This window comes from Nelumbo lutea, chromosome 6 (genome assembly GCF_056320005.1).
Source record: "Nelumbo lutea isolate HS-2025 chromosome 6, American lotus-T2T, whole genome shotgun sequence".
Taxonomy (NCBI): domain Eukaryota; kingdom Viridiplantae; phylum Streptophyta; class Magnoliopsida; order Proteales; family Nelumbonaceae; genus Nelumbo; species Nelumbo lutea.
In genome coordinates, this window is record NC_142689.1 from 16,921,503 (window position 1) to 16,947,018 (window position 25,516).

General features: G+C 37.9%; 1 protein-coding gene across 2 annotated transcripts; it reads left to right on the top strand.

The window, feature by feature from the left end:
• Positions 1 to 24,917, top strand: LOC148847623 (uncharacterized). 2 transcript variants are annotated; one of them, XM_088949762.1, is made up of 9 exons: positions 1 to 297; positions 15,082 to 15,172; positions 15,270 to 15,330; positions 20,816 to 20,893; positions 21,134 to 21,207; positions 22,408 to 22,521; positions 22,625 to 22,732; positions 24,269 to 24,307; positions 24,399 to 24,917. In XM_088949762.1, the coding sequence occupies exons 1-9, from the start codon at positions 215 to 217 to the stop codon at positions 24,483 to 24,485; spliced, it is 735 nt and encodes a 244-aa protein (XP_088805888.1). In that variant the 5' UTR covers positions 1 to 214; the 3' UTR covers positions 24,486 to 24,917. The 2 variants fall into 2 exon arrangements, with proteins under 2 accessions (XP_088805888.1, XP_088805889.1); XM_088949763.1 differs by having other exon boundaries at positions 5 to 101.
• Positions 24,918 to 25,516: the final 599 nt, after the last annotated feature.

Genomic DNA, 25,516 nt, shown 5'->3' on the forward strand with positions numbered 1-25,516 from the left:
CCCCAAATGCATGGTAGGATGTGCGTGAGGCGCCAGATGCGGTCTCCCTGATCACCAACCATGGCGCGGGGGAGTTCTTCAGAAAATCATTAGATGGTGAGGTTGGTACTTGGTACTTTCCTAGTTAGTTATTTTCTTTGTGTCAATCGCGCGTTCAGAGGAGAGTAAAATAAGACTCTGAGAGGAAGCGAAATCAAAGTAAATAGGCCGAAGGATGGGCGAGGTCGATGAGGATTTGCTTCTCAAAAACTTCTTTGCCGAGGTCAGCGAAGTCGAAAGGGATAACGAGGTTCTCAGGTTTCAATACAGTGATTTTCTCTCTTTCACACGCACACCTTTCTCCCACTCTGTTTGCTTAATTCTTGCCTTTTTTCTCTCTTTGTACTTTCTTCAAATTCCTTCCTATTGTTTTCGTTTGTTGCAGTTAGGGTTTCTGTGATGAGAACTTGTTGTTCTTCCTTGTTATTTTCTTTTTCGAAGTTCTGGCGGTGCGTATTTGTCTATTTTATTGAATTTTTCTGTAGCTTCTACTTAGTGGCATAATGGGATGTCCTAAGTATCTATAAGTGTCTTGTATTGGATGGTTTTATAGGGTGAAGGAATTTGATTTACGAACAAATTACTTGTTGAGATGACCTAGGAGTTTCTCCACCCTCGAGGTGGAATCTATCCTTCATCTTGTTTTTTGTTTAAATTTTAGGAAGGCATGTACATCTGGTTGTAAATTTATTTGGCAGAAACACTCTGGATAAGGAATTCTTCTTAAATTGAAAAAAAACGGATAAATGGTAATAATAATAGTAGCATATATATCATAAGGCGTTTATGCATGTGTGGTAAAATTCCCTTTATTGGGTATAAGAATTATGGTTGTTCATAATTTTTGATTCATAATTAATGGGTGTTTGTTACGGACTTAAGAGGAAAAGCCAAAACTCTGTAAAGTGGTTGGTGGAAGGCGTTATTTGAATGCATTAAGCTGAAACCCGACAGGAGAAAGTTCTAAGGTTAAGCGCTTTCGTGTCTATTGTAGGGATGGTGGGGTAATGGCATTTCCTCGCCCATGTTGTCATGGAGAGTCTTGTTATTCTCTATCTTCTATTACTTTATCGTTCTGTTAACGGACTTGGGTTCAGCCTGATATGTATCGGAGGAAAAGTACCCGAGGCTCGGTTTGGAAAGAGTACAAATACAAATATGTACAGTACAAATTCATAGAAAATACAATGTTTTGCAGTCTACATATTTGCATTTGTATTCCTTCCAAACTGAGCCCAAGTTGCAAATCATTATGCAAGAGATTTTTCTTTTAATATTTCTGGAAGGGCTATAGAGGAGGGACATAAATGAGAGTTTTAAGGAAGAAATGGGGCTCAAGAATTCTTAAAAAAAATGATAGCAAACTGGAGGGTAATGATAATTTCATCAGTGTACTTGATAGTCTACTTGATTTAGTTCATTTCCATTATTTATTTATTTATTTCTTGTTATTTAAATTAGCCTCTTGGTTGTTTTTTTTCCTCCTTTTTATCAAAACCACCAGGAATTCCAAAATCTTACTTTTTTCTTTTTTGGAGCTTCTATCTCCAAGTTTTATCTTGGTAGCAAATTCTTTCCTTTGGTGAATAGCAACTTCGTGCATCTCCTTCTTCCTTTTATGGCTTTGCTTACATCCCTGTATTATTAAGGTGGATATTTTGGAAGCTTCTTCAACAATGGGGACACGGTTCACACATTACTGTATTTGATTAGAATCACTTTCCAATAAGCCGAAAGAGAAAAACGTACATATACACCCAGTCGGGAAACATGTAATTCTGTGATAGACTTCAATCTAGTTTCTCCATCTGCTACAAACATAATTTTCCTGTTGAAGAAGTAAGGAAGATTCTAAGGGTTCATTGGAAAAGGTTAGGTCTGTAACTCTGTATCCAATCCATCCCTCCTAGTACCCTGATAGCAGGGATAACATTAGGTAATGACCTTTTAAGAAATCAGGAAAATTCTGTAGGCCTTACCTTAGTCAAGCTTTCAATCCACCTTGATGTTTCCTACCTCTGGAAATTATAGGTGTAATGTGGGCTGTGCTGGGCCAGCATGTCACGTTTTTTTATGCCATCACTGTAGCTGGCCATGCTGGCACGACACACTAGTGTGGGGAGGGGTCTTGGTTCATGGGCTGGTATGTTTTTTACTAAGAAAAATTGAAAAAAATAATGAAAAACTAAAAAAAAACTTAACAAGATAGACAAAAAATTGAAAAAAAAATCTTAAAACCTTATTCCATATGAATTTTAATTAAGGTTCTATCTCAATAAAACTGAAAAACAGTTAGGATGGATTTGATTGGGTCCTTACCAATGTTTATGGACCAAATTCTTATAGAGAAACAAATATGATGTGGGAAGAATTAGCAGACATTAGAAGATTGTGGGATGGGCCATGGTGCCTAGGAGGTGATTAGATTTGTGGGGGAATCAAGTGGAGGAAGACAGAGGGTCACTTCAAGTATGAGGATTTTTAACAATTTCATTGAGACTTTTGAGTTAAGAGAGTTCCCACTAGGTCAATCTTGTTTCACTTGGTCCAATCTCCAGGCTAATCCTATCTACTCTAGACTGGATAGGTTCTTAATGTCTCCTGATTGGGAAGAACATTGGATGGGTTTGAGGGGGAAGTCTCTTCCTAGAATCACATCAGACCATTGGCCAATATGCTTGTTCTAGAGGTCTAGTGAGGGGGGGACATACTCCTTTCAAGTTTGAGAACATGTTGCTTACCCACCCGGAATTCAAGAAAAAGGTTAAGGAATGGTGGGATTCCCAAAGGCCACAACCTGTTTGGGAAGGACAAAAGTTTTTAAGAAAATTACAAAGGCTAAATAGGGAGATAAAAGAGTGGAGTTTGGAAGATTGGAGGAGAAAAAAGGTAGCTTGTTTGCTCAAATTGAGGAATTGGATGGGAAAGAAGTGCAAGGTGTGTTAGAAGGGTGTGAAAGAGAAAGAAGATGGTCTTTTAAAGGAGTTAGAGGATATCTTGTTGAGAGAGGAGATCAGTTGGAAACAAAAATCGAGAGAGATGGATTAAGGAGGGTGATGGCAACACAAAGTTTTTTCATGCTTTAGCAAATGGCAGGAGAAGTAAGAGCTCAATTTCCTCTTTAGTAGTGGGAGGGACTGAGATCACAGATCAAGAAGAAATTGCTAAAGCCTTTGCCGATCACTTCAGATCAATTTTTTGTAGGCCATTTACAGGGAGGTGGACTTTGGATGGACTAGAGTGGGAGTGCCTGGAAGAGAATCAGGTGCAATCTTTGGAGAAGAGCTTTAAGGAACTTGAAGTCAAAGAAGCCATATTCTCTATGGATAAGATCTAAGGATCGTGGATCAGATGGATTCACAATGGCTCGCTATCAAGATTGTTGGGAGATAATAAAAAATGATTTGATGAAAGTGTTCAGGGAATTCAATAGAAGGGGAGTAATTAGCCCAGGGATGAATTCAACCTTCTTAGCTTTGATCCCAAAGAAGCAAGGTGCCACCTAACTTAAAAAGGTGCTTCCCTCTATCATTTCCCAATACCAAGGAGCCTTTGTTCAAGATAGACAAATTATTGATCAAATTCTAGTTGCAAGTGAGTGTGTGGAGGCTCAAAAAAGGTGAAAGGGGAAAGGGGTGGCAATTAAACTAGACTTGGAGAAGGTCTATGATCTTGTGGACTGGGATTTCTTGATTGACATTATGAGAAGGTGTGGGTTTGGGGAATTGTGGTGTAAGTGGATTAAAGGTTGTTTGCAAACAAGTCATTTTTTTGTCCTAGTGAATGGTACTGTAGTTGATTTCGTTGAAGGGATCAGAGGCCTTAGACAAGGAGATCCACTCACTCCCATTCTCTTTACCTTGGTGGCTGAGGTTTTAAGTAAATTGATCTCAAAGGCTAACTTGATGCACTTAATCAAGGTTGGATTGGGAGAGATAGCGTTTTGGTCTCAGAGGTGGGGCAATTGAAGGGTGAAGGAGGTTTGGAAATAGGAACTGTGAAATTGAAAAATATGGCTTAAACGGCTTTGGAGTGTAGGCTGTCAAGTATCCATGGGCTGTCAAGCAATGGTTGGGGTGCAGGATGTTTGCATAGAGCTACTTTGGCTGCTCCCTGGAAGGTCATCCATGACATTCTTCCTATGTTCCTTCCTCACATCAGGTATGATTTGGTTTTGGGTTAGAAAATCAGAATTTGGGAGGACACTTGGATTGGGGACTCCCCCCTTTCTGAAATGTTCCCTTCTCTTTTTGCCCTCTTCACCTACAAACTTGAGTTGGAATCTGGGTTTTGTTAGAAATCTGAGAGAATCTGAATTGCCTAGTGTCTCCACTTTGGTTAACTTGTTGAACACAGTGGTTTTGGGTTAGAAAATCAGAATTTGGGAGGACACTTGGATTGGGGACTCCCCCCTTTCTGAAATGTTCCCTTCCCTTTTTGCCCTCTTCACCTACAAACTTGAGTTGGAATCTGGGTTTTGTTAGAAATCTGAGAGAATCTGAATTGCCTAGTGTCTCCACTTTGGTTAACTTGTTGAACACAGTGGTTTTGGGGGGCGGTGGCTCAAACTCTAGGGCTTGGGCACTTAATCAATCTGGGTCCTTCTCTTGCAAATCCTTCTTGAGCTCTCTTGTTGCTACATCCTCCTCTCATTCCTTCCTGTCAAGGAGATTTGGCTTCATCCGTTCCTCCTAAAGTCAGTGCTTTTTGTTGGGAAGTGTTCCATGGCTCCATCAATACTTGTGATCTGCTTAACAGAAAAAGACCAAATGGGTACTTGTCCCCAAATTGATGCTCCTTATGTAAGCTGAATGGTGAGACTGCCTTTCATCTTGTAATCTCCTATGCTTTTGCTAATTTCATTTGGGAGTGGTTTTCCTCTTTGTTTGGTTGCAGATGGATTCCTCTTGTTAATTTGGAAAGCCTCTTTAGCCTCACTCCTTCAGGTGTTCTAACAGGAGAGGCAGAATTATGGGAAGATGCACTGGAGTAGCAGTTGTTTGGACAATTTGGGAAGAAGGAAATTTGAGGATCTTTGATAACTGTTGGAATGTTAACTTTATTTATTATGTTTGTATTCTGCTGAGTTAGGGTCCGTTTGGACAAATTAAAGCAGTTTTTTCTTTTGTTTTTTATGCTGTAACTTAAGTAGGGGCATAAAGGTCCTTTCCCTTCAAATTATGGTCGCCCTATATATATTAATATAAGCTGGCGCTGCCAGCACTGAAGCAGACTCCAAATCTCTCTCTTCTCTTCTCTCCTCTCTCCTCTCTCCTCTCTTCCTCTTCTCTTCTCCTACCTCTCTTCTCCTTTGTTCGGCTATTAATATGGTATCAGAGCACTTCTGCTAGGCCTGTGAGCAAATAGAACAAGCTTCAACCTGCTGTCTTCTTCAACTGAGATAAAAAAGTACTGACCTACGACTGGTACAGATTTTTTTTAGTGTTTTTTTCCTTTTCCTTGGTCGTGTACCAAGAAGAAGCTATACGACTCCAGACTGCTGAATGTTTTTTGAGAAGCTGTGAGGTTCGAACCTCTTTTTTTTATGGATCGTGTGATCCCATGTCTGAGAATTCAGATCTATAGGTCGTGGATGACCTGATCTTTTAACCCTTGTGGTGTAATCATACTTGTTTATGACCCCTCCTAGCAATCGATGTGTTTGGGGTGTCTGGAAGTTGGTGGAGTGTGACTGCTTGGTTAGATCAGCTCTGAGATCACCCTAAAATCTTGCCTTTTTTGGACAATCTAGGCTGGTTTGTGGTCAGATTGTGTCAAGATTGCAGTGTGTGCATGTGGGATTCATCCTTGGTGTTTGTAGGACTGTTTGTTTGGTATATTAATGAGTGGGGGGATGGATATGAATTTCCCCATGGGTGTAATCCCCTTTGATGGACTGAACTATCTTGAATGGTCTAGGGGAATTAAACTTTATATTACTGCTAGAGGAAAAATTGGGTATATTAATGGTAAAATCAAGGAACCAAAGATTGGTAGTGTTGAACATGACGGATGGGACCAAGAAAATAGCATGGTAATGTCATGGCTCTTGGTTTCCATGCTGCCACAAGTAAGGATGACCTTTATGCGGGCTGAAACAACTTGTGAAATATGGGAACAAGCAAAATCTACCTATTCAGAACAGAGACACTATGCAAAGATATATCAATTACAAGCAGAATCCTCCACTTGCAAGGAAGGGGAGAGGAGTCTCTCGGTGTACTATTCAGACTTGACATCAATTTGGAAGGAATTTGACCATTATCAAAATGTAAATTGGAAGTGCGGTGAGGATGCAAAGGCCTACAAATCACTTGTTTCCCAGCAACGGGTATTTGCCTTTCTTTTGTGGCTGAATCTTACATATGAATCCATGAGGGTACAAATCTTAGGAAGTAAGAACCTACTTTCAGTCCAAGAAATTTATGCTCTAGTTCAGTCTGAAGAGAGTAGAAGAAGTGTGACAGAAGGGGAACCGATTGCACTAGCTGTCTGAGGGGGTACAAGTTTTAATGTTGGAGGTTCTTTTAGTCAAATTTATTTTAGACATATAACCTCCTCTCTAGGAGAGATAAGGTGAGACTAGCTGATGGGTCTTATTCCATCATAGCCGGTTAAGGAACCATCTCCCTTTCTCTTGGTCTTACCCTCTCTAATGTGTTGCATGTTCCTAAATTACCTATCAGTTTACTTTCCATTAGTTGTATTACTCATTCCTTGAATTGTTTAGTGACATTCTTTCCTTCTTCATGTGTATTTTAGGATTTGACCTTGGGGAGGATGATTGGTAGAGGAGGCATGGTGGATGGCTTCTATGGGTTGGAGAATAAATCTGGTCTTGTGGCTACAGCCTTTAAGTTCTTCTAGTGAGAGTCATGCCTACTTGTGGCATAATCGTCTTGGTCACCTTTCGTTTGAGTCTTTAAAACTTATGTTTCCTGAGTTGTTTAAGTCTTTGTTAGTTAGTAAATTGTAGTGCCATACATGCCAATTGAGCAAATATTGTAGAAATTCCTTTCCTTTAAGAAATAAACGATCTGAATTTCCTTTTCATATTGTCTATTCTGATGTTTGGGGCCCTATTTCTCTACCTACTGAGACTGGATATAAATATTTCATTACTTTGATCGGTGACTACTCTAGGTATACTTGGGTGTGTCCTATGCGATCTAGAGATGAAGTGCCAAAAATTGTGAAAAACTTTCAACGAATGGTTTTCACTCAATTTCAATCTGAATTCACATTTTCTAGTCAAGCAATGCAAAAGAGTACTTCCATAGTGATCTCACGGAGTTCTTTGCTTCGTGTGGATCTCTTCATCGAAGCTCTTGTGCCAGGACACCTCAACAAAACGGTGTTGTTGATAGGAAAAATCGTCATCTACTTGAGGTAGCTCGTGGTTTATTACTTCATATGAATGTTCTGAAACGTTTTTGGATGGATGTTGTTATGTGTCCTGCATATATCATCAACCGTATGCCATCTCGGTTACTAGAGTATAAGGCCCCACATCAACTCTTGTTTCCTACAGCTCCGTTGTCCCCCAATCCAATGCGTGTCTTTGGGTGTCGTTGCTTCGTTCATGATTTGTCTCCTACTCGCGGTAAACTCGATCCCCGTGCCACTCCTTGTGTTTTTCTTGGTTATCCGTTTTCTCAAAAGGGTTACCATTTGCTAAGATCCTGCTTCACGCAAGTACTATGTCTCCATGGATGTATCATTCTTTGAGAGTCAACTCTTCTTCTCGGTTTCTCCTCAGGGGGAGAGTAGGGTTGAGGAGAAACACATTTAGGTTCAACTACCTCCTCTTCCCGACCCTTCTCCATTTCGGGTTTTTCTTCGCCGCCATAAGAGCCAGCAGAGTTCAAGAGCCGTGGAACCTGAAACTATGCAACCAATATCATCGGACTCTCCAGAGGTAGATCCTCCTCATCAGCCAGGTACACTTGTTCCCATTGATATGCCTGAATCTCTTAACATTGATCCTCCTATTGTTAATGATCTTGATGTTCCTATTGCAAAGAGAAAGGGTGTTTGGTCTTGTACTACTACTCATCCTATATCTCACTTTGTGTCATTGATCATATTTCACTTTCATACCGTGCGTTCCTTTTCTCTATTGACAACGTCTCTGTTCCTAAGAATGGACAGATGCAATGAAGGAAGAAATTAATGCCTTACACAAAAATGGCACTAGGAAGTTAGTGGATCTTCCTGAAGGGAAGGAACTAGTGGGTATTCATAGTAAAGCAAGAGCTGATGATTCAGTAGAAAGATACAAAGCTAGATTGGTGGCCAAAGGGTTTACACAAGTGTATGGAGTAGACTATGCAGAGACCTTTGCTCCAGTAGCCAAGATGAATTCAATTAGAATCCTCCTCTCACTGGCAGCTAACCTTGATTGGGAACTTCATCAGTTGGATATCAAGAATGCATTCTTGAATGGTGACCTAGAGGAAGAGGTTTACATGACTCAACCTCCAGGTTTCTGTGCCAAAGTTAGTTAGCAGAAGGTGTGTAAGTTAAAAAAATCTTTATATGGGTTGAAGCAATCACATCGGGCATGGTTTAGTAGGTTTCATTTAGTAGTGCAACAAATGTCATTCAAACAATGCTAGTCAGGTCATACTTTATTTGTGAAAAAAAGGTGAAGGGAAAATTGCAGCTTTAATTGTCTATGTTGATGACATAATAATCACAGGAGACTAGAAGACTGAAATACGGAAACTAAAGAAATTCCTAGCCACTCAATTTGAGGTGAAAGATCTAGGCCTCTTACGTTATTTTCTTGGAATTGAAGTCACCCACTCAAAAAGGGGCATCTTTATTTCCCAAAGAAAATATGTACTAGATCTATTAGAGGATACAGACAAGTTGGGAGTGAAACCAATTGATTCACCTATTGAACCCAACCATCAGTTAGTAGACAGTCAGGGGGAGTGTTTGAAAGATGTAAAGAAGTTCCAGAGACTTGTAGGGAGACTCTTATATTTGTTTATGACTAGACCTGATATTGCCTATGCAGTGGGTTTCTTAGTCAATTCATGCATAATCATAAGACAACTCACTTTGAAGCTGTAGAAAGAATCCTTAGATACCTCAAGAAGTTCCTAGGAGCTGGTTTGCTTTTCTAGAAACATGGGCATTTGAAAGTGGATGTGTATATAGATGTTGATTGGGTAGGGGCAATCGATGATAGAAAATCTACCAATGGGTATTGTACCTTTGTGGGAGGAAACCTAGTCACCTGGAGAAGTAGGAAGCAAAGTGTGGTGGATAGATCCAGTGCTGAGGCAGAATACAGAGCCATGTCTCATGGAGTTGCTGAAACGATGTGGATAAAAAATTTGTTAGGAGAGTTGGGTTTTGCAATTAACAAACCTATGTCACTCTACTGTGACAATAAGGCTGCTAACCCATTCCTTCATGATAGAACAAAACATATTGAAGTGGACAAGCATTTTATTAGAGAAAAACTTGTGAGAGGAGAAGTGCGCACTCCTTATGTTTAGAGGAACAACTTGTAGACATCTTCACCAAGGGCCTTCAACACGTGCCGCATAATAATTTGTGTGACAAGTTGGGCATGATTGACATCCATATCCCAACTTGAGGGGGAGTGTTGGAATGTTAACTTTATTTATTATGTTTGTATTCTGCTGAGTTAGGGTCCGTTTGGACAAATTAAAGCAGTTTTTTCTTTTGTTTTTTATGCTGTAACTTAAGTAAGGGCACAAGGGTCCTTTCCCTTCTAATTATGGTCGCCCTATATATATTAATATAAGCTGGCGTTGCTAGTACTGTAGTGGCACTATAGCAGACTCCAAATCTCTCTCTTCTCTTCTCTCCTCTCTTCTCTCTTCTCTCCTCTCTTCCTCTTCTCTTCTCCTACCTCTCTTCTCCTCTGTTCGGTTGTTAATAATAACAAAGAAAGAATAATAACAAAGAAGTAAATAAGCTGTAATTGAAGTGATAACTCTAAGGGTGGCACATTGGGTGAAAACACTAGATTTATTTGTTGATTTTAAGACATAAGATTTTTTCAGGTCTTGGGGAACAATTGCAAGCACTGCATCTAGGAAATCTATTGTGATCGTATCATGGTCCCCTCCAAATGCTGGTTGGAAGAAACTAAATTTTGATGGAAGTTGTTTTGGAAATCTGGGGCCATCGGGCATTGGTGGGGTAATAAGGGGACATCTGGGAGAGAATGAAAAGATGATAGCCTTGTTCTTAGGTCCTATTCAGCAATGTGATGTAGTGAGTGCAGAAATGAAGGCAGCAGTGTTTGGTGTTGAAAAAGCCAAAGAAATGGGGATTGATAGATTGATTGTTGAAGGGGACTCAAAAACTGTGGTAAAGTGGCTGAAGAAAGGGGAGGGAATAATTTGGTAGTTAAGGAATGAGTTCAGGCACTTCAAACAAACTTTTAAAGACATGGTGATTCAAATAAGATGGATTAGAAGATCAACTAACAGAATGGCTGATGGTCCAGTTAAGCAAGGAGTTCCAAGACAATCTATGTTTTGGGCTATCTTATTGGCAAGGAGGATGTTTCTGTCATGTTACCTTTTGGGCTGTATTGTAATTAAAGGGATTGGTTTGGGTTTGATTGGGGCTATGATGTATTTAGTGGACAAAGTGGAATGCTTGTCTGCCACAACTTCTTGTTGTACTTGAATTTCTAACTAATGAATTTTTTGTGTCGCTGATAAAAAAAAAGAACAAAAAATTGATCAAGGTTCAAAATATTGATACACCCCTATGTATCGGCAAAGGCGTATCAATACTAAAATCCATGCACGTTTCTTTTTTTTTTTTCAAAAAGTTGGTTTTTGGGGATGTTTTTAAGTATATTTTTTTATTAAAAAAAGAGAGTTCTGAAACACCTGTAAACAGGTGTATCGAGACCCCAAAGATACAATACGATTCGCTCGATATGGGGCGTATCGTATCGAAATTTTGATCCTTGATTTTATTGTAAACAATTGTTCATATATGAAATAAGAAGATGAAATTGAAAAAAATACAATGCCATTGGAATAAAATAGTATAATAAAATTGAAAATAAAAATTTACAATTGGAATTGGAAAAATATCACAAATGACTTGCAAATAAAATTGAAAATCAAAATTTACAATAATATTAAACATTTTGTACTATTATTTGAATATTAGGTTTTTGCTCCTCTTTAAGTTCCACCTCCTTGATCTAGATCTTCCGATGACCCACTGGATGACGTGTACTATTATTTTATCCTTCACATCTAACTAATCTTTGAGACATATACACATCTCCATAGTTTCATCTGTTATACTTTTCAATTTCTCCTCTAATACTTTGTTACCTACATTGAAACAAGACTCCAATGCAACTGTGGACATTGGAGGGGTTAGTAGATCCTATGCCATGGTGGCTAACACAAGATAATTTTATTCATGTGCTTTCCACTCGATATAATTGAGTGAGTAATGTACATGAAGTTAGGTAATAAACACTCGAAAAAATATTAGTAGCATCACAGAAGTGTTGTAAAAATTCTTTTATACAAATGCCAATTTCCCAATCATATTTAGTTATGACATCACTGGACATTCTTTCATTGTAAAACATGGTAAGAGTATCCCTATTTAGGATGCAACTTTCTAACATAGATAGGTCGTAGGTGGAATTCCACCTCTGTTGAACATTTAACATAATTTTTTTTTATATTTTTTCCATATTGAAGACATAAATGTTTAAAATCTTATTTTCTTGAACCAAAAGTACAAATAAACAAAATGTAATTTCTAATAAACAAAATACAATTTCTAATTTTTGATATATGTGTTGAAATAATGTTCAAGCTATTTATTTTCAATACCATAACTATATATAGTATTTAAAATACTACGAACAATTGGTGAACTAGTATGTGGCCATTCAAGTATTGTAAAACTTTTTTTTTTTTTTTTTTTGTAAAAGCCATGATTTATCAATAAAATGCTCACTGGCACAAATATAACTAATATTATATTTAAGTCTAAAGCTCCAAATATGCGAAGTAAGAGAAATTTTAAAAGTAAGAGTTGAAAAAGTAGAAGCTAAATTTTGTTTATATGAAAGGGTGGCTGCAAACAAAGAGGTTGGGTGTAATGGAATTTTAGACAGCAAATAAGGGAAATAATCTGCTTGGCAAGGAAAGCTGGAGTAACTTTCAAATGGGTAAGGGAGGTCAGCCAACTCTGTGGCAGATAGCTTGACAAAGCAGGGGATCTTCAGGGAAAACTTTTTTTGGGCTGTACTGTGATTCTTGAAGTTGTTTTGGGGTCAACACTGATGTTTAATTGATATCCTTAATGAAAGTTACTGTTTCCAACACAAAAAAAAGGAAAATTTTATGAGCATCTATTTTTTTAGAAACAATTTTTTTTTAAATAGGGTTTACAAATGATTACAAAAACATAAAAATGATTGCTCAACATGTACAATAATGAAGCAGATGTGTATGCAATCTGTGTTTGAGTTGAACCATTTTGTTGTATGCAATTTGTGTTTGAGGGTGGGCCTTGGTGCAACAGTTGGGTTGCTCCATTACAACCTAGGTGACCAGGGTTCAAATCTTGAAAACAACCTCTCTGTATATACAGGGGTAAGGCTGCATACATCTCTCCCTCCCTAGACCTTGCATTGGTGGGACTTGGGAGCCTTGTGCACTAGGCTGTCCTTTTTTTGTTTCTCTATGTGTCTGTCTTCTTAGTGTCTAGTGCTTTGGTAACTAAAATCCTTTTTACATTTTTTACAGACAACTTTGATACCCTTTCCCTTAACTTCTTGTGTTGTGAAGTAAGGCCACATCACTAGTTTTTCTCTTGATTCCCCTAGAATCACTAGGACCAAGTACCAACATCAGTAGCAGTAGCATTAGCACCAATGCTGGTGCTATCATATTGGGATTGGGTTTCATCGAAGCCATGGCCATAGGGAAAGGGTGTTTGGGAAGAACTGACCATTTTAATAAATGTAAAATATTAAAACCCTAAAATTTAGAATAAAAAAATTAATTACTCCTTACTTGGTAATCCAGTTCGGTATCCCAATTTGATTTCAATAGATGAAGCTTCTAAGCCTCCTAAATTGCTAACTTGAGACACTTAAGCATGCCTCCTTGTTGAAACTTGAAAGGAATTTGAGAAATATTGAATTAGAGAGTAAGAGAGTGTGGGAGTACAAGAGAGATTGATTGTTGTTGTGATGAAAACGAGTAAGGGTAAGGGTATTTGTAGGAGTTGGAAAATATGGAATTGACCAAAATACCCTTCAAAACTATCTATTTATAGTTGTTGGGAGGGGTACTCTGGTCCTTTATAAAGTTTATTTATCACTTGACCAGAATGTCCCCCCAAACTAGCTGTTTATAGCTCTTGGGGTGACATTTAAATCATTTTTGTCCCTCCTAAGATCAAATGCAGAAATGCCCCCAAACTAATTGTTTATAGCTGTTGGGGGGCATTTAAATCATATTTGGCCCACAAGGTGAAACTAGCTGCTATATAATGGTTGGCCCATGGGCCAGCGCGCATGTGGGATTCAGGCCATGCCATGGGCCTAAACCTCTAAGCCCAGCTTGGCTTGGGGTTGTGGGCTGTTCTTGGCAAAGCTTGGTACTGTAGCACATGGGCCGTGCCGGCCCAAGGGCAGCCTGCCCCATTTCACATCTTGATTGGAAATCATTAAACTCTTGGTATCAATAAGGACATAATCTAGGCAATTTGCTCCTGGAAAAGCACCTAGGAAATTGTTGAAGCTGATTTATTGAACATGGTTATTTGATTTTGGAATCAGATGCGAAGTTCTTCTGGTAGTTATCCTAAAATTAGTGCAGCTGAATGATTTGTCTGAGTTCTCACCTATCATGTTATCTAGTTAGCAGTTTGCTTTATTGCTGTTTGGGTTGTGGTGGAGATGTCCTTGGAACTGTATAATGTTTACTTTGTGGTCCAGTTCACTTTTTTTGTTAAGGGCCAGTATTTGTAGAGTTTGTTAACTTATGCAATTTTTGGGGCTGTCTGGAAGGAAAGAAGTAAGATACTCCTAGGTAATGATTAAAAGGATGAATAATCTGCATTCATATAGGTTATGTTGTGGATTGGCCATCTTCTTTTGATGAGTTCAAATATGTGGTCATGTAGATTGTGCTGCTTTTGGGAAGGAATGGCTTTCTTTCCCGGTGTAGGGTTTTATTGCAATAAAATACCTTTTGTATATAGGATTAGGGGTTTATTATTGGCCACCCTTTGGTACAGTTTTGATTCTACTAATTTTTATAATATAAGTTCTTGTTACCTACCAAAGAAAAGGTAAACATAGTCACCAAAATATTTTGCTATTAAGTGTATCTTTTTCTTGTTACTAATAAAAGAAGAAAAATAATTTAGCAAATTTGTTATAGGGATAATATCTGAAGAAGAAAAAGGGCGTTTTCTTTTATAATGGACATCTTTGAGAAATTTAACATAGACTGAAGTTGGTGTCAGCTTTGATATGAAGGTTTTTGGGAGGAATGTTTTGCTCCTATAATTGGATATAGAGGAATATGGTCTGTTACAATGGAATTTTTTATCTCTGTTATTATAACCTTTTGGTTTATTTATACTTGCTGAAGATGCTTTTGTTTTATTTCAGCAGTTATTGGCTTTCATCAATGTTATTTGCTGTCCTTATTATTGTTATTGATGCTGTTGATTTTTGTTGTTGTGATTATCCTTCTAATTATTAGTAGTTAAAACAATTGGTATTTGTTATGAAATGTAAGGAACAAATGACTGGTATTCTAGTTATAGTCGATCACGATTTCTTCACATATTTGTTTTGCTTATGGTGGTTCTTTTGATGTTTGAAGTTAACTATCTGTTTTCAATGCTTTTACGAATTTAGTAACATATACATGATGCTGCTCTGATGCATGTATAATTGATTGTTGATAATCTACCTATTTGATATTTGCCTTCCATATTCTCTGATTTAGATATTCTCTCTCTGGAAAATGTGAACATTTGCAGGATTCTTTCATGTTTCAAATTAAATCCATTTGAGTATCTTAACCTTCCTTTCAATTCAACACCTGATGATATGAAAAAGCAATATAGAAAGGTAACTTTTCAGAATGGATATTAATTCCATTTGGAACATGTTTTGTTTCATAGGCCAGTCATTCATTAACTTGTTTTATATTGTTCAATTTCTGTAGTTATCTTTGCTGGTTCACCCTGACAAATGTAAGCATCCACAAGCAAAGGAGGCATTTGCTGGTAATGTATCTTTAATCTTTCCAATCTACCAGGTGAACATGAAATCTGGTTGTTATTTTTAGTTTCCTTTGCTCCCTGTTTATTGGTTCTTTAATCTTTAATCTTTAGGACATATTTTTGGAAGACAAGGGTCCTAGATGTTAGAAGTAGTACGCTGTTATCTATATCATCCAATAAACCTGCCTAGCTAGGCTAGTGTATGTTTGTGATTATGTTCTTTCTGTTATATTATTTTTTTTTATCAGTAACAATGCTATTTTATTACTTAGTAAAAATTACCTTTTTGTCATATTATTTTCTTTCTTTTGTTTTGTTTGGGTGAGTTGTTTCCTTAATTTTGGGTGTCCTGCTGTGTACCTTTGATCTTATTTCGGTGCATTTTAATGTCATTATTGATAAAAAGCACAAAGGCAGACCTTTGAACATAAAAAAATTACCTTCTTTGATGTGCCCCAAGAGTCAGTCAATGCAATGTTAAATTCTGACATGTGGCCAACATGGATGCTTCATCCATTTATGAAAGTTCATGGAATAATACTAGCTATGCTATTTTTCTATACAAAATTGGGATTTGTTTAGTATATTCAACGAGTTTCAATTCTTTTGATTGGTTTCAGTGAGTTTCAATATTGTTTTGCAGTGTTTCTTATAGTCTATCCTTCTTGTGATCAACTTCCTATTGTGGTGGATCATGTACTCTCTCTCTCTATCCCTCTCACTCTCTCTCTCTCTCTCTTTCTCTCTCCTCTGTTCTTTCTTTGAAGAGGTAGATGCAATTGTGTCTGAGATGTCCCACCGTGTAACAATTACAATCCCTTCATAGTTGTCATAATCTTATAATTTATGACAAGACTCATGAATCATTATCTGAATTGTGAACCTCAATGTATCCTATCTGAATCTGTGAGTTTCAACGAGTTTCAATTCTTTTGATTGGTTTCAGTGAGTTTCAATATTGTTTTGCAGTGTTTCTTATAGTCTATCCTTCTTGTGATCAACTTCCTATTGTGGTGGATCATGTAGTCTCTCTCTCTATCCCTCTCACTCTCTCTCTCTCTCTCTCTTTCTCTCTCCTCTGTTCTTTCTTTGAAGAGGTAGATGCAATTGTGTCTGAGATGTCCCACCGTGTAACAATTACAATCCCTTCATAGTTGTCATAATCTTATAATTTATGACAAGACTCATGAATCATTATCTGAATTGTGAACCTCAATGTATCCTATCTGAATCTCTCAATTAAATTCTTCTGTGAGAAATTCTTATGATTATTCTTTTGGTAGAAAAGACAAAAAGTATTGAAATTAACCAGAAACAGGAAGAGCCTCAAGCTCCGATACAACCTCAGGGAGGAAGCTAACTTAAACCACAAGGCTTCATCTGTCTTAGTCAAGGCAAAACGAGCATTGGTAGCACTGAGAAGGAGATTGATGTGCTTAGATCTTACGGAGGCTGGACTGATCAGCTCCTACATCTCTTTGCTCAACTTCAGAGTCCTGTTTATGTCATCAATAACACTTCAAGGATGAGATTTACCATGCTTATACAAAGAAAAATTCCCACTAGTCCAGACATGCCAAGCAGATATAGCAAAATGCAAGCACAACACCACTTCATCCTCCTCAGATATAGCACATCTGAAACCCATGAAGAGCCTAACCAAATAGGAGTGACTTGATCACAGAAAAGTATGGCATGTTCCATCAATTCTTCATGTTTGAGGTACACCGGACACAAGGGGCTGGAACTAATTTTTCAGGTGAAGAGGATTTTCATTACCGGGAGACTATTATTAATCTCTCCAGAGAAAAGCCTTGACTCATGGCAGGGTCTTCAAATTCTTTGAAAGGAGCTTCCACTGCTTGTCCTCAGAATTGGTGTGCGAAGGTGACCTGTTCCCATCAATCCCAGTATCCCACTCTCCATTATGGCCATACGATACACGGTTTTCACTGAGAACTTGTCATTCTTCTTGAAAGTCCATTTGAGAGAAGCTGAAAGAGGTAAGTTAACCCATTCTTAGGGGATATAGGGAGTTTGAAGTGAAGAAATTTGCACCTTGGCTTGTTCTGGGAGTAATTATCCCAGTCTGTATGATCAAGCAGGAGTCAAGGTTAGGTCCTTGAACGAGAAATTTTTGCTGACTTCAGAGAAAACTTTTTCTAGGAGAAGATTAGAGATGGAAGCGGAGGAGGGTGGTAGGTCATTCTTAGGGGATCCAGGGAGTCCAGTTCTGGTTAAAAAGAAACATTTGTTGGTGGTTCAAACCGAGGGGAGGCTGAAAGAAGAGACATACTGGTTGAAGGGGATGATGGGAGGCAGGATTTGAAGTAAGAGTAAAGGATGATTGGTTGGTGGTAGAGGTGGAGGTAGAAGTTGGGGATGATTATGAATGCATTAGAAGCTGATGGGTCCTTTTTTGAAGTCGTTGTGGGAACTCTAGGGAAGGACCTGGTTGACAGTGGAATCAAATTCCTCAAATTGTAGCAAGAGGTCTGATTCTCTTTCTATAGTTTCAGAGAATGGTTTTGGCCTCATCATTAATAATCTGATCAGTTACTCATAAAAATTATATATTTTTAATTTCTTGATTTATGATTTGATTATATATTTTTAAAATCTGATCAATTACTGATAAAAAAATATATTTTTAATTTCTTGATAAATTTCTAGGCATCGTTAATAATCTTATGACTTACCATACATCGCAAGACTTGATTTGTTTCAACCTTCCCTATGATTTATGATTTATGATTTGATTATGACTTTTAGGAAGAAGAAAAACAGCCTTTTGAAATGAAAGGACTGTTCAAAATATTGCAGGGAATCGATTGAGTAGCAGAAATCAGGTTTCAAGAAGAGAGAAGTGGAAGAAGAAGGTGGGGGCAATAAGGGTTCAGATAGAGATTTCGAACATAATCTCCTCTTACACCCCTAATCCTATTTCATTAACTTAAACTTTAGTAATTTATAGAGAGGCCCCTGGTTGGGCAGATAAATAAAAAACATAAGAGAAATAAAGGCCCAAATTGAGGTCCATTACAGCAAAGAACATAAAAAATATAAAATAAGACAAACAGCCTATGGGCCATTTGGCCCATCTTCTCTACACTCCCCCTCAAGCTGAGCATAGATGTCAATCATGCCAAGCTTGCCAGTATGACTGTGCAGCTAGAGATAGCATAACTCTTACAGAAGTCATCTTTGCAACATGAGCAAATGTCTCCAGATAGTCAATCCCATATGTCTATGTATAACCTTTTGCAACCAGCCTAGCCTTGTACCTTTCAATGGTGCCATCGGCATGATACTTGATGGTAAAAATCCACTTGCAGCCTACTAGTTCCTTCCCTTCAAGTAAATCAACCACTTCCCAAGTGTCATTCTTGTGCAGGGCATCAATTTTTGTTCTCATAGCATCCCTCCATTCTGGAATAGTAAGAGCTTTTGACACAAACCTGGGTGTTGGGTTAGAAGCAACAAAAGAAAGATTAGCCAAAATATGAAGGAGAGAGCAAACTATAAGAAAGGTGTTTGGAAATGCAATGTGCAGTACACTTCCTTTTTCTTTTCCTGATAGAAATCGGGATATTAAGGTTTGGGAAGGATGGCTCCAAAGGGGCTGTATCAGTACCTATTGTCTCTTCTGTGACTGGAAGTGCAAGAGGCTCATGTGGTGTAGGGGAAACAATCTGCTCGCTTCTAGTTCTTTGCCGTTGGTATAATCTAGGGTTAAAAGGAGGACGAGAAGGTAATGGAGGAGGGATAGGAACATTGGAATGAGAATGAGATGACTGATCCTCCCTTGACTCATTTAAAGGAGGAAGAGGCTCTAAAGAAGGCTCAACTGGGACAGGAAGGGGGAGAGCAAACAATTGTGACAAATTCTCCCCCTTTGGACAATGCCTCTCTTGAGAAGAATCATAAAAAGAAGAAAGCTCATCAAATGTGACATCCATTGAGACATACTGAGTTTCAGTTTTCGGATTAAAACAACGATAACCCTTTTGTGTGGGGGAATAACCAAGGAAAATACACTTATGGGCTTTTAGTTCAAATTTATGTCTCTGGACACTTGGAGTATGTACATAACAAGTGCAGCCAAAGACACGGAAAGGAATAGGAAAAAGGTCCTTGCCCGGATGAAGAAGAGTGAAGGGAGACTTAAACCCCAATACCCTGGATAGCATACGGTTGATTAGGTAGGTTGTAGTGAGAACATCACCCCAAAATTTTGTTGGGACATGTGAGAACATGATACTTCTTGCAACTTCAACAATATGCCAGTTTTTTCTTTCAACAACTCCATTCTGTTCTGGGGTCCTAACACAAGAGCTTTGGTGAATAATCCCTAAATCAATGAGATAATAGGTTAGGTTTTTCTCAAAATATTCTTTTGTATTGTCGGATCTGGAAATTTTAATTCTGGTATCAAATTGGGTTAGAACAAATTCATGGAATTGCCTCACAAGTCTGGGAACTTCATCGCAGGACTTCATAAAAAATATCCATGTGAATCGTGAAAATGATCAATGAACAAGATAAAATGTTTGTAGCCACCCATAGAAGGTAAAGTGGTAAGGCCCCCACACATCAGAGTGCACAATATGGAATGGAGAAGAAGATCTTTTATTACTCAAAGGATAACTGCTTCTACAATGTTTTGACAACTCACAAGACACAATGAAGACTAGACAAATTAATTCCCTTAAATAGTTATGGGAATAAATGACTTAATGCAGAAAAAGAAAGATGACCCAAACGAAAATGACAGTGTTTTAAAACGCGAAGGCGTGACGCGAGGCGTTCCACTACCTAGAGGTGTGACGCATAGTTTAGAACGCAAGAGGCGTAAGCCTCCCGAACACAAGGAGGGGGGTTAGGAGGAGGATGAAGAGGAAGGGGGGATCTCATTTTTTCTTTATTTTTAATAAAAATATTTTATATTAGGAAGAATAAAGATTCATAACATTAGTTGAAAGGGGGGGTCTTTAGTAATTTACAGAGAGGCCCCTGGTTGGGCAGATAATTAAAAAACATAACATAAGAGAAATATAGGCCCAAATTGAGGCCCATTACAGCAAATAACATAAAAAGATAAAATAAGACAAACAGCCTATGGGCCATTCGGCCAATCTTCTCTACGTAGGACTTTGTTCATGTCTCACAATATATACTTGGAGAACAAGTGCCTGAGAATGTAATTACATGCTTGCACTAAGTTTCCATATTTATCAATTAATATTAATATTCATTCTTGCAGGTATTTCTGTAGTTGAAACCTCAGTCTTAGCTTTAATTGGATGCATTATAATGTTACCTTCATATTGCATAACCTTGTCTTTCTAACCAAAATGTGGCTTTTGATCTACTAATACCAAATTCAAATGCTAATTCGAAGGAATAACTCGCTAACTTTAACATAACTTGTATATTTCCTATGACAATTTTACTGTTCACTGACAAGAGGTTATTGCCTACTGAGCAGCATTGGCAAAAGCTCAACAATTATTACTTGATCCACAAGAAAGGGAGTATCTTCTTAGCCAAGTTAATGCGGCAAAAGGTGAGCATGAATTTTTGGTCAATTTTATCTCCAGTTTTCCCTTTTTTCTCAATTCTCTTTTTTCTCACTCCCTTTCTCAACATGTTGTATACTTCAAGCAAACCCTAAGCCGAGAACTGGAGTATCTGCTTAGCCAAGTTAATGAAGGAAAAAAAAAATTCTTCTCTGTAGCTAGAATTATTTTTTATTTTGTGGGACAAGTTAAAGAGTAAGTATTGATTTGCATCTAATAAATTGCAGAAGAACTTAGAGCAAAGAGGAAGAAGCAGTTGAAGAAAGACACAGCATCTAAGATAAAATCATTGGTTGATGAGGTAATATGAAGTATGAAGTGGAACATGCATCCAGTCATTATTGTTTTAACTAGTTTTCTTGTTTTTTCTCCCTCTGCTCTCTTCTCTGTGGTTTATCTAGATTGACTGAAATGTTAAAAATGTTCCAAATTTTGAACAAAAGCTCACGAGCTTTTGCTGAAATGTTCAAGATTTGTTCTTTTTATTTTTATGTTCAAGGAATTAGATAATCAGAGTTACAAAGGAGGGAGCTAAATAGTCTTAACTCTCAACTACCCAAGGTACATTCTGACCATGAAGCAATTACAATTACAAAACAGCCCGGAACATAGTATTCCTGTTTACCCCTTGTTTAGCTAAACCATTTGCCGATGCATTTGCAATTCTCTTTATCCATGTACAATGTATTTCCTTGTCCTTGCTGAACCACTTGAATTTCCTCTTTCCATGTCCTTGTTTAGCTAAACCATTTCCTCTGTTAGCCAGTTCACCACAATTTCAGAATCACCTTCTATAATCAGCTTTTTAATATTCAGTTCTCTGGCCCTTTGTATCCCCTTCAATAGCTCCTAGAATCTCAGCCCTCAAAGAGTCTCCTACCCCAATCGGACCAGAGTACATAGCCAACAAATTTCGTGCTTCATCCCTTATTACTCCCCCTATTCCAGAAGGCCCTGGATTGCCTATGCTGCTACCATCGAAATTCAGTTTGGTGAACCCATGAGGTGGAGGTGTCCCGCAAACGTTTATCCTGCTTGAGCCTGTTTCTGCAATCTCCTTCCAGCTCCTTATCATCTCATCAACTGAGAACACTTTAACATGACATATTTTGTCTCAACTTTAATTTTTCATCAATTTAATGAACTTTTATTTTATACTTCTCCAATGGAGGTTGAAGTTTCAGTCAGAATGCATTTCATTGGAAGCTTGGCTTACTTGGGATTGTTGATCACGGGACTTCATATGAATGAGGCCTCATGATGTATTACAACCTTCTTCCCTTTGTATCTTTGGACTTCCCAACAAGAAAATAATCATTTATCTTGCAACTTAGTCCGGCAATTAATTCTTCCCTGATTCCCCTCTCCCCTTTCTAATCATGCCTGCCTTTATTTTATGTCCTTGAAATTTCTATTATTTTCAATCATATGAAGGAACATAATTGCTTTCCTGACTTTTGAATACCAATCAAGCTGTTATATAACTTCCTTTGCAATACAGGGAAAATATGAGCAGCAGTATGAGCAATCAGAAGAGTTTCAGCAGCAATTAAAACAGAGAGTGCGAGAACTGTTAACAGAACATGAGTGGCGCCGGAGAAAAATGCAAATGAGGGTATCCTTGAACCTTATATGGTCATGTTTCTTTTATATTTCTATGAGAATCACCTTTTCATTCTTCGTCCTTCCATGATCAAATATGTAATTCTGTTACATAGATATCAGAAGAGGAAGGGCGACTGAAGAAGGAAGAAGAAGAAACCAAAGAAATGTGGAAGAGAAAGCGTGAGCATGAGGAGCAGTGGGAAGACACACGAGAGCAGAGGGTTTGTTCTGCCACTTTTTTACTTTTTGATGCTTTATTTCTTACCTCAACATAAGCAGTCTCTAATTATTAGCTATGCATCTTTGTTATTCTTTCTTGGTGCTGGAGCCTACTAAGTGTGCAAAATCTCCAATCCAAACTTAATTTTGGAGCATAATGCTCGCAATGTTTCTCAATTCCTTGATATTTATTCTCTTTATAGAAAGTTCACAACCTGATTCATACTTATGTCCATTTATTGGAACTTCTTTTATGTCATTTGGGGAGGGTCCCTAGATGGTTGCACCTATTTCTGCCACATGAACAAATCCCATGGCCAAACCAGACCATGAAATTAGATAAAGGACCCTATAAATTGGCTGTTCACTCCTGTCCACATCATACCTATTGCCTGAAAAATAATAGACATTCATAATTTTTCCTGACCATAAAATTTTATTTTTTCTCCTATAAAGTAGGACATATATTAGAGTGAGGGTCTTATAGACTTGACCTTATTCCATTATGCAGTATGCTTAATCAAAATAGGACTCTTCCCAAAGCAAGTTTTTGCATGGAAGATTCCTTGGGTCTGGGTCATTTAGGGAAACTCACTAAACATACCAACTTTGAAAACTTCATAAGAAGTCAAGAAGCAAAAAGAAAAAAAGCACAATAAGTGTGCAGACCTTCAAGATAAGAAAGGCGACACAGACTCAGAATGCTAGAATAGATGAACTAGAACAGTACAAAACAGTGCCCAGAAGATCCTTAATACCACTCTGGGAAGGCATAACCCAATGTAGATTACTCCTATCAATTGGTCCTTGGCTAAGCTTTATGCTGTGAATTGGCTGATCCTCGGGCCAGCTAGATATCTTGAAGCCAAATATCTAACCTCCCTAATGTGATCTGGTAACACTCAAAATCTTCATGACCGTCCCTAATCCATTCTATAGCCAATGGCAATGGGGAAATCTAATCCCTTTACCTTCAAAAAATGACAATTACCACCACTAGGTGCTAGAATCACATATTTCATGGCTCAGATGGTTGCCCAACTGTCAATGCTTCTCTCCAATTTACCCTTCCTGTATCCTCCATACAAGGAGGTGAAGCCCCAAAGACAAAAGTGCCAAATCAGTCCCTCTCTTCAGTGAACTTCTCATGGTAGGTGACAGCAGTGCCATCTCTGTGAAGAGGAGTAATGTACTTCAGATGCCACTGAATACAATTGGTAAAGAAGATTAGGTTTGAAAGTCTTATGAACGATAGCTGCCAAATTATTGTGGCTGCAGCCAGCACAAAATGATGACAAAATAATACATTCAACGTCCTTGCCCATACTCCCTTGCCTCCCTTGGAATTGCATGTAAATCATTGTTCAAACCATTAACACCCCCATGCAAGCTCTCCAGACACGCAACTATGAACACTGGAGGAACACTTTATCTGCCTAAGCTTCAATATATTATATCTGTTTGAATGGGCCAGACAAGTTAAATACACTTCCCGTTCTAGGGACAATTTCTCATTTACTTCATTGATTCATTGACAGGTTTCCAGCTGGAGAGATTTCATGAAGACAGGAAAGAAGGTGATGATACGGACCAGATACTATTTGTTGCTTATATTAATTGAAAGCAGATGAAGGGTTTTCTGAACATGGCTCTGTGATGTGTTTGTAGGTTAAGAAAGGAGAGATTCGACCTCCAAAGCTTAAGACTGAAGACCCCAACAAATCATACGTTCAAAGGCCGGTGAAGCGAGGGTAAAGCCGTAAAGGACACAATCAGATTGATCTTTGGTTGTGGCTGGACTAGCAGTAGTTTGGGGATCAGAAGACATTCCGTGAATGAAAAATGTATATCAACCATGTCATAGGAGTTGAGAAGGTTATTATTTTCTGCTATATATGCATTCTTTTTGGAACTTCTGTCTCCATCTGACAAGGCTAACAGGAACCCCTGTAAGGGGCTTCTAATCTTAATGAAATGGTCCATTAAAAAAGAGAGTTGTGTTTTAATTCTCTCTCTCATTGGAATGCAAATTACATTCTTAAATGGACACTAGACTCTATGTGTGTGCGTGTTTACGTACACGGCTTTCCTACTAACGAACGTGGTGTTCTTTGTAAAATGAGTTTGCTTAGTCCGAGTGAATTATTTACCTAGGGAAAGTATATTTTCGTTTTTTTTTGCCTTTTCTCTTGCCTTCTCAGAATAATTCATCATCACCAATGCTCAAGGACGGCCATTTATTGTTGCTAGCACGCATCAAAACTTTTTACCAGACTCGTGAATTTGGACCCTTCTCAAAATGAATCATACAAGGTTTAAAAGTTTAATATAATACTTTCGATTCATGGTTCAAAATTTCGATACGTCATGTCTAAATTGGATGTATCATATTGCGTTCAATACGTCGGGGTGTATCGGTCCTTTTCTTACTTTTTTTTTATTTTTTTTATTTTTTTAAAATTGGTTCAGGGGGTTTGGTTTAAGGCTCTTTCACCCCCTGAACCGGTTAGAACTCCGATAAGATATATATCGGCTGATACAGGTTGATATATGTTGATATTTTGAATCTTGGTTGCATTAACTGACCACCTAAAATCCCAAATAAGGGGTGTATTGGAATTGGTCGCTTTCAGGGGGTAGGGAAGCCTAAAAGTCTAAAACTGACCACCTAAAAAAAAAGAAAAAAAACACAAAAAAAGAAGTTAAGAAGTATTGAAACATCCGATACACTTGTTCATATGTATGTTTAAACCATGGAATCATAGCATAAAATATTTTTAATGTTT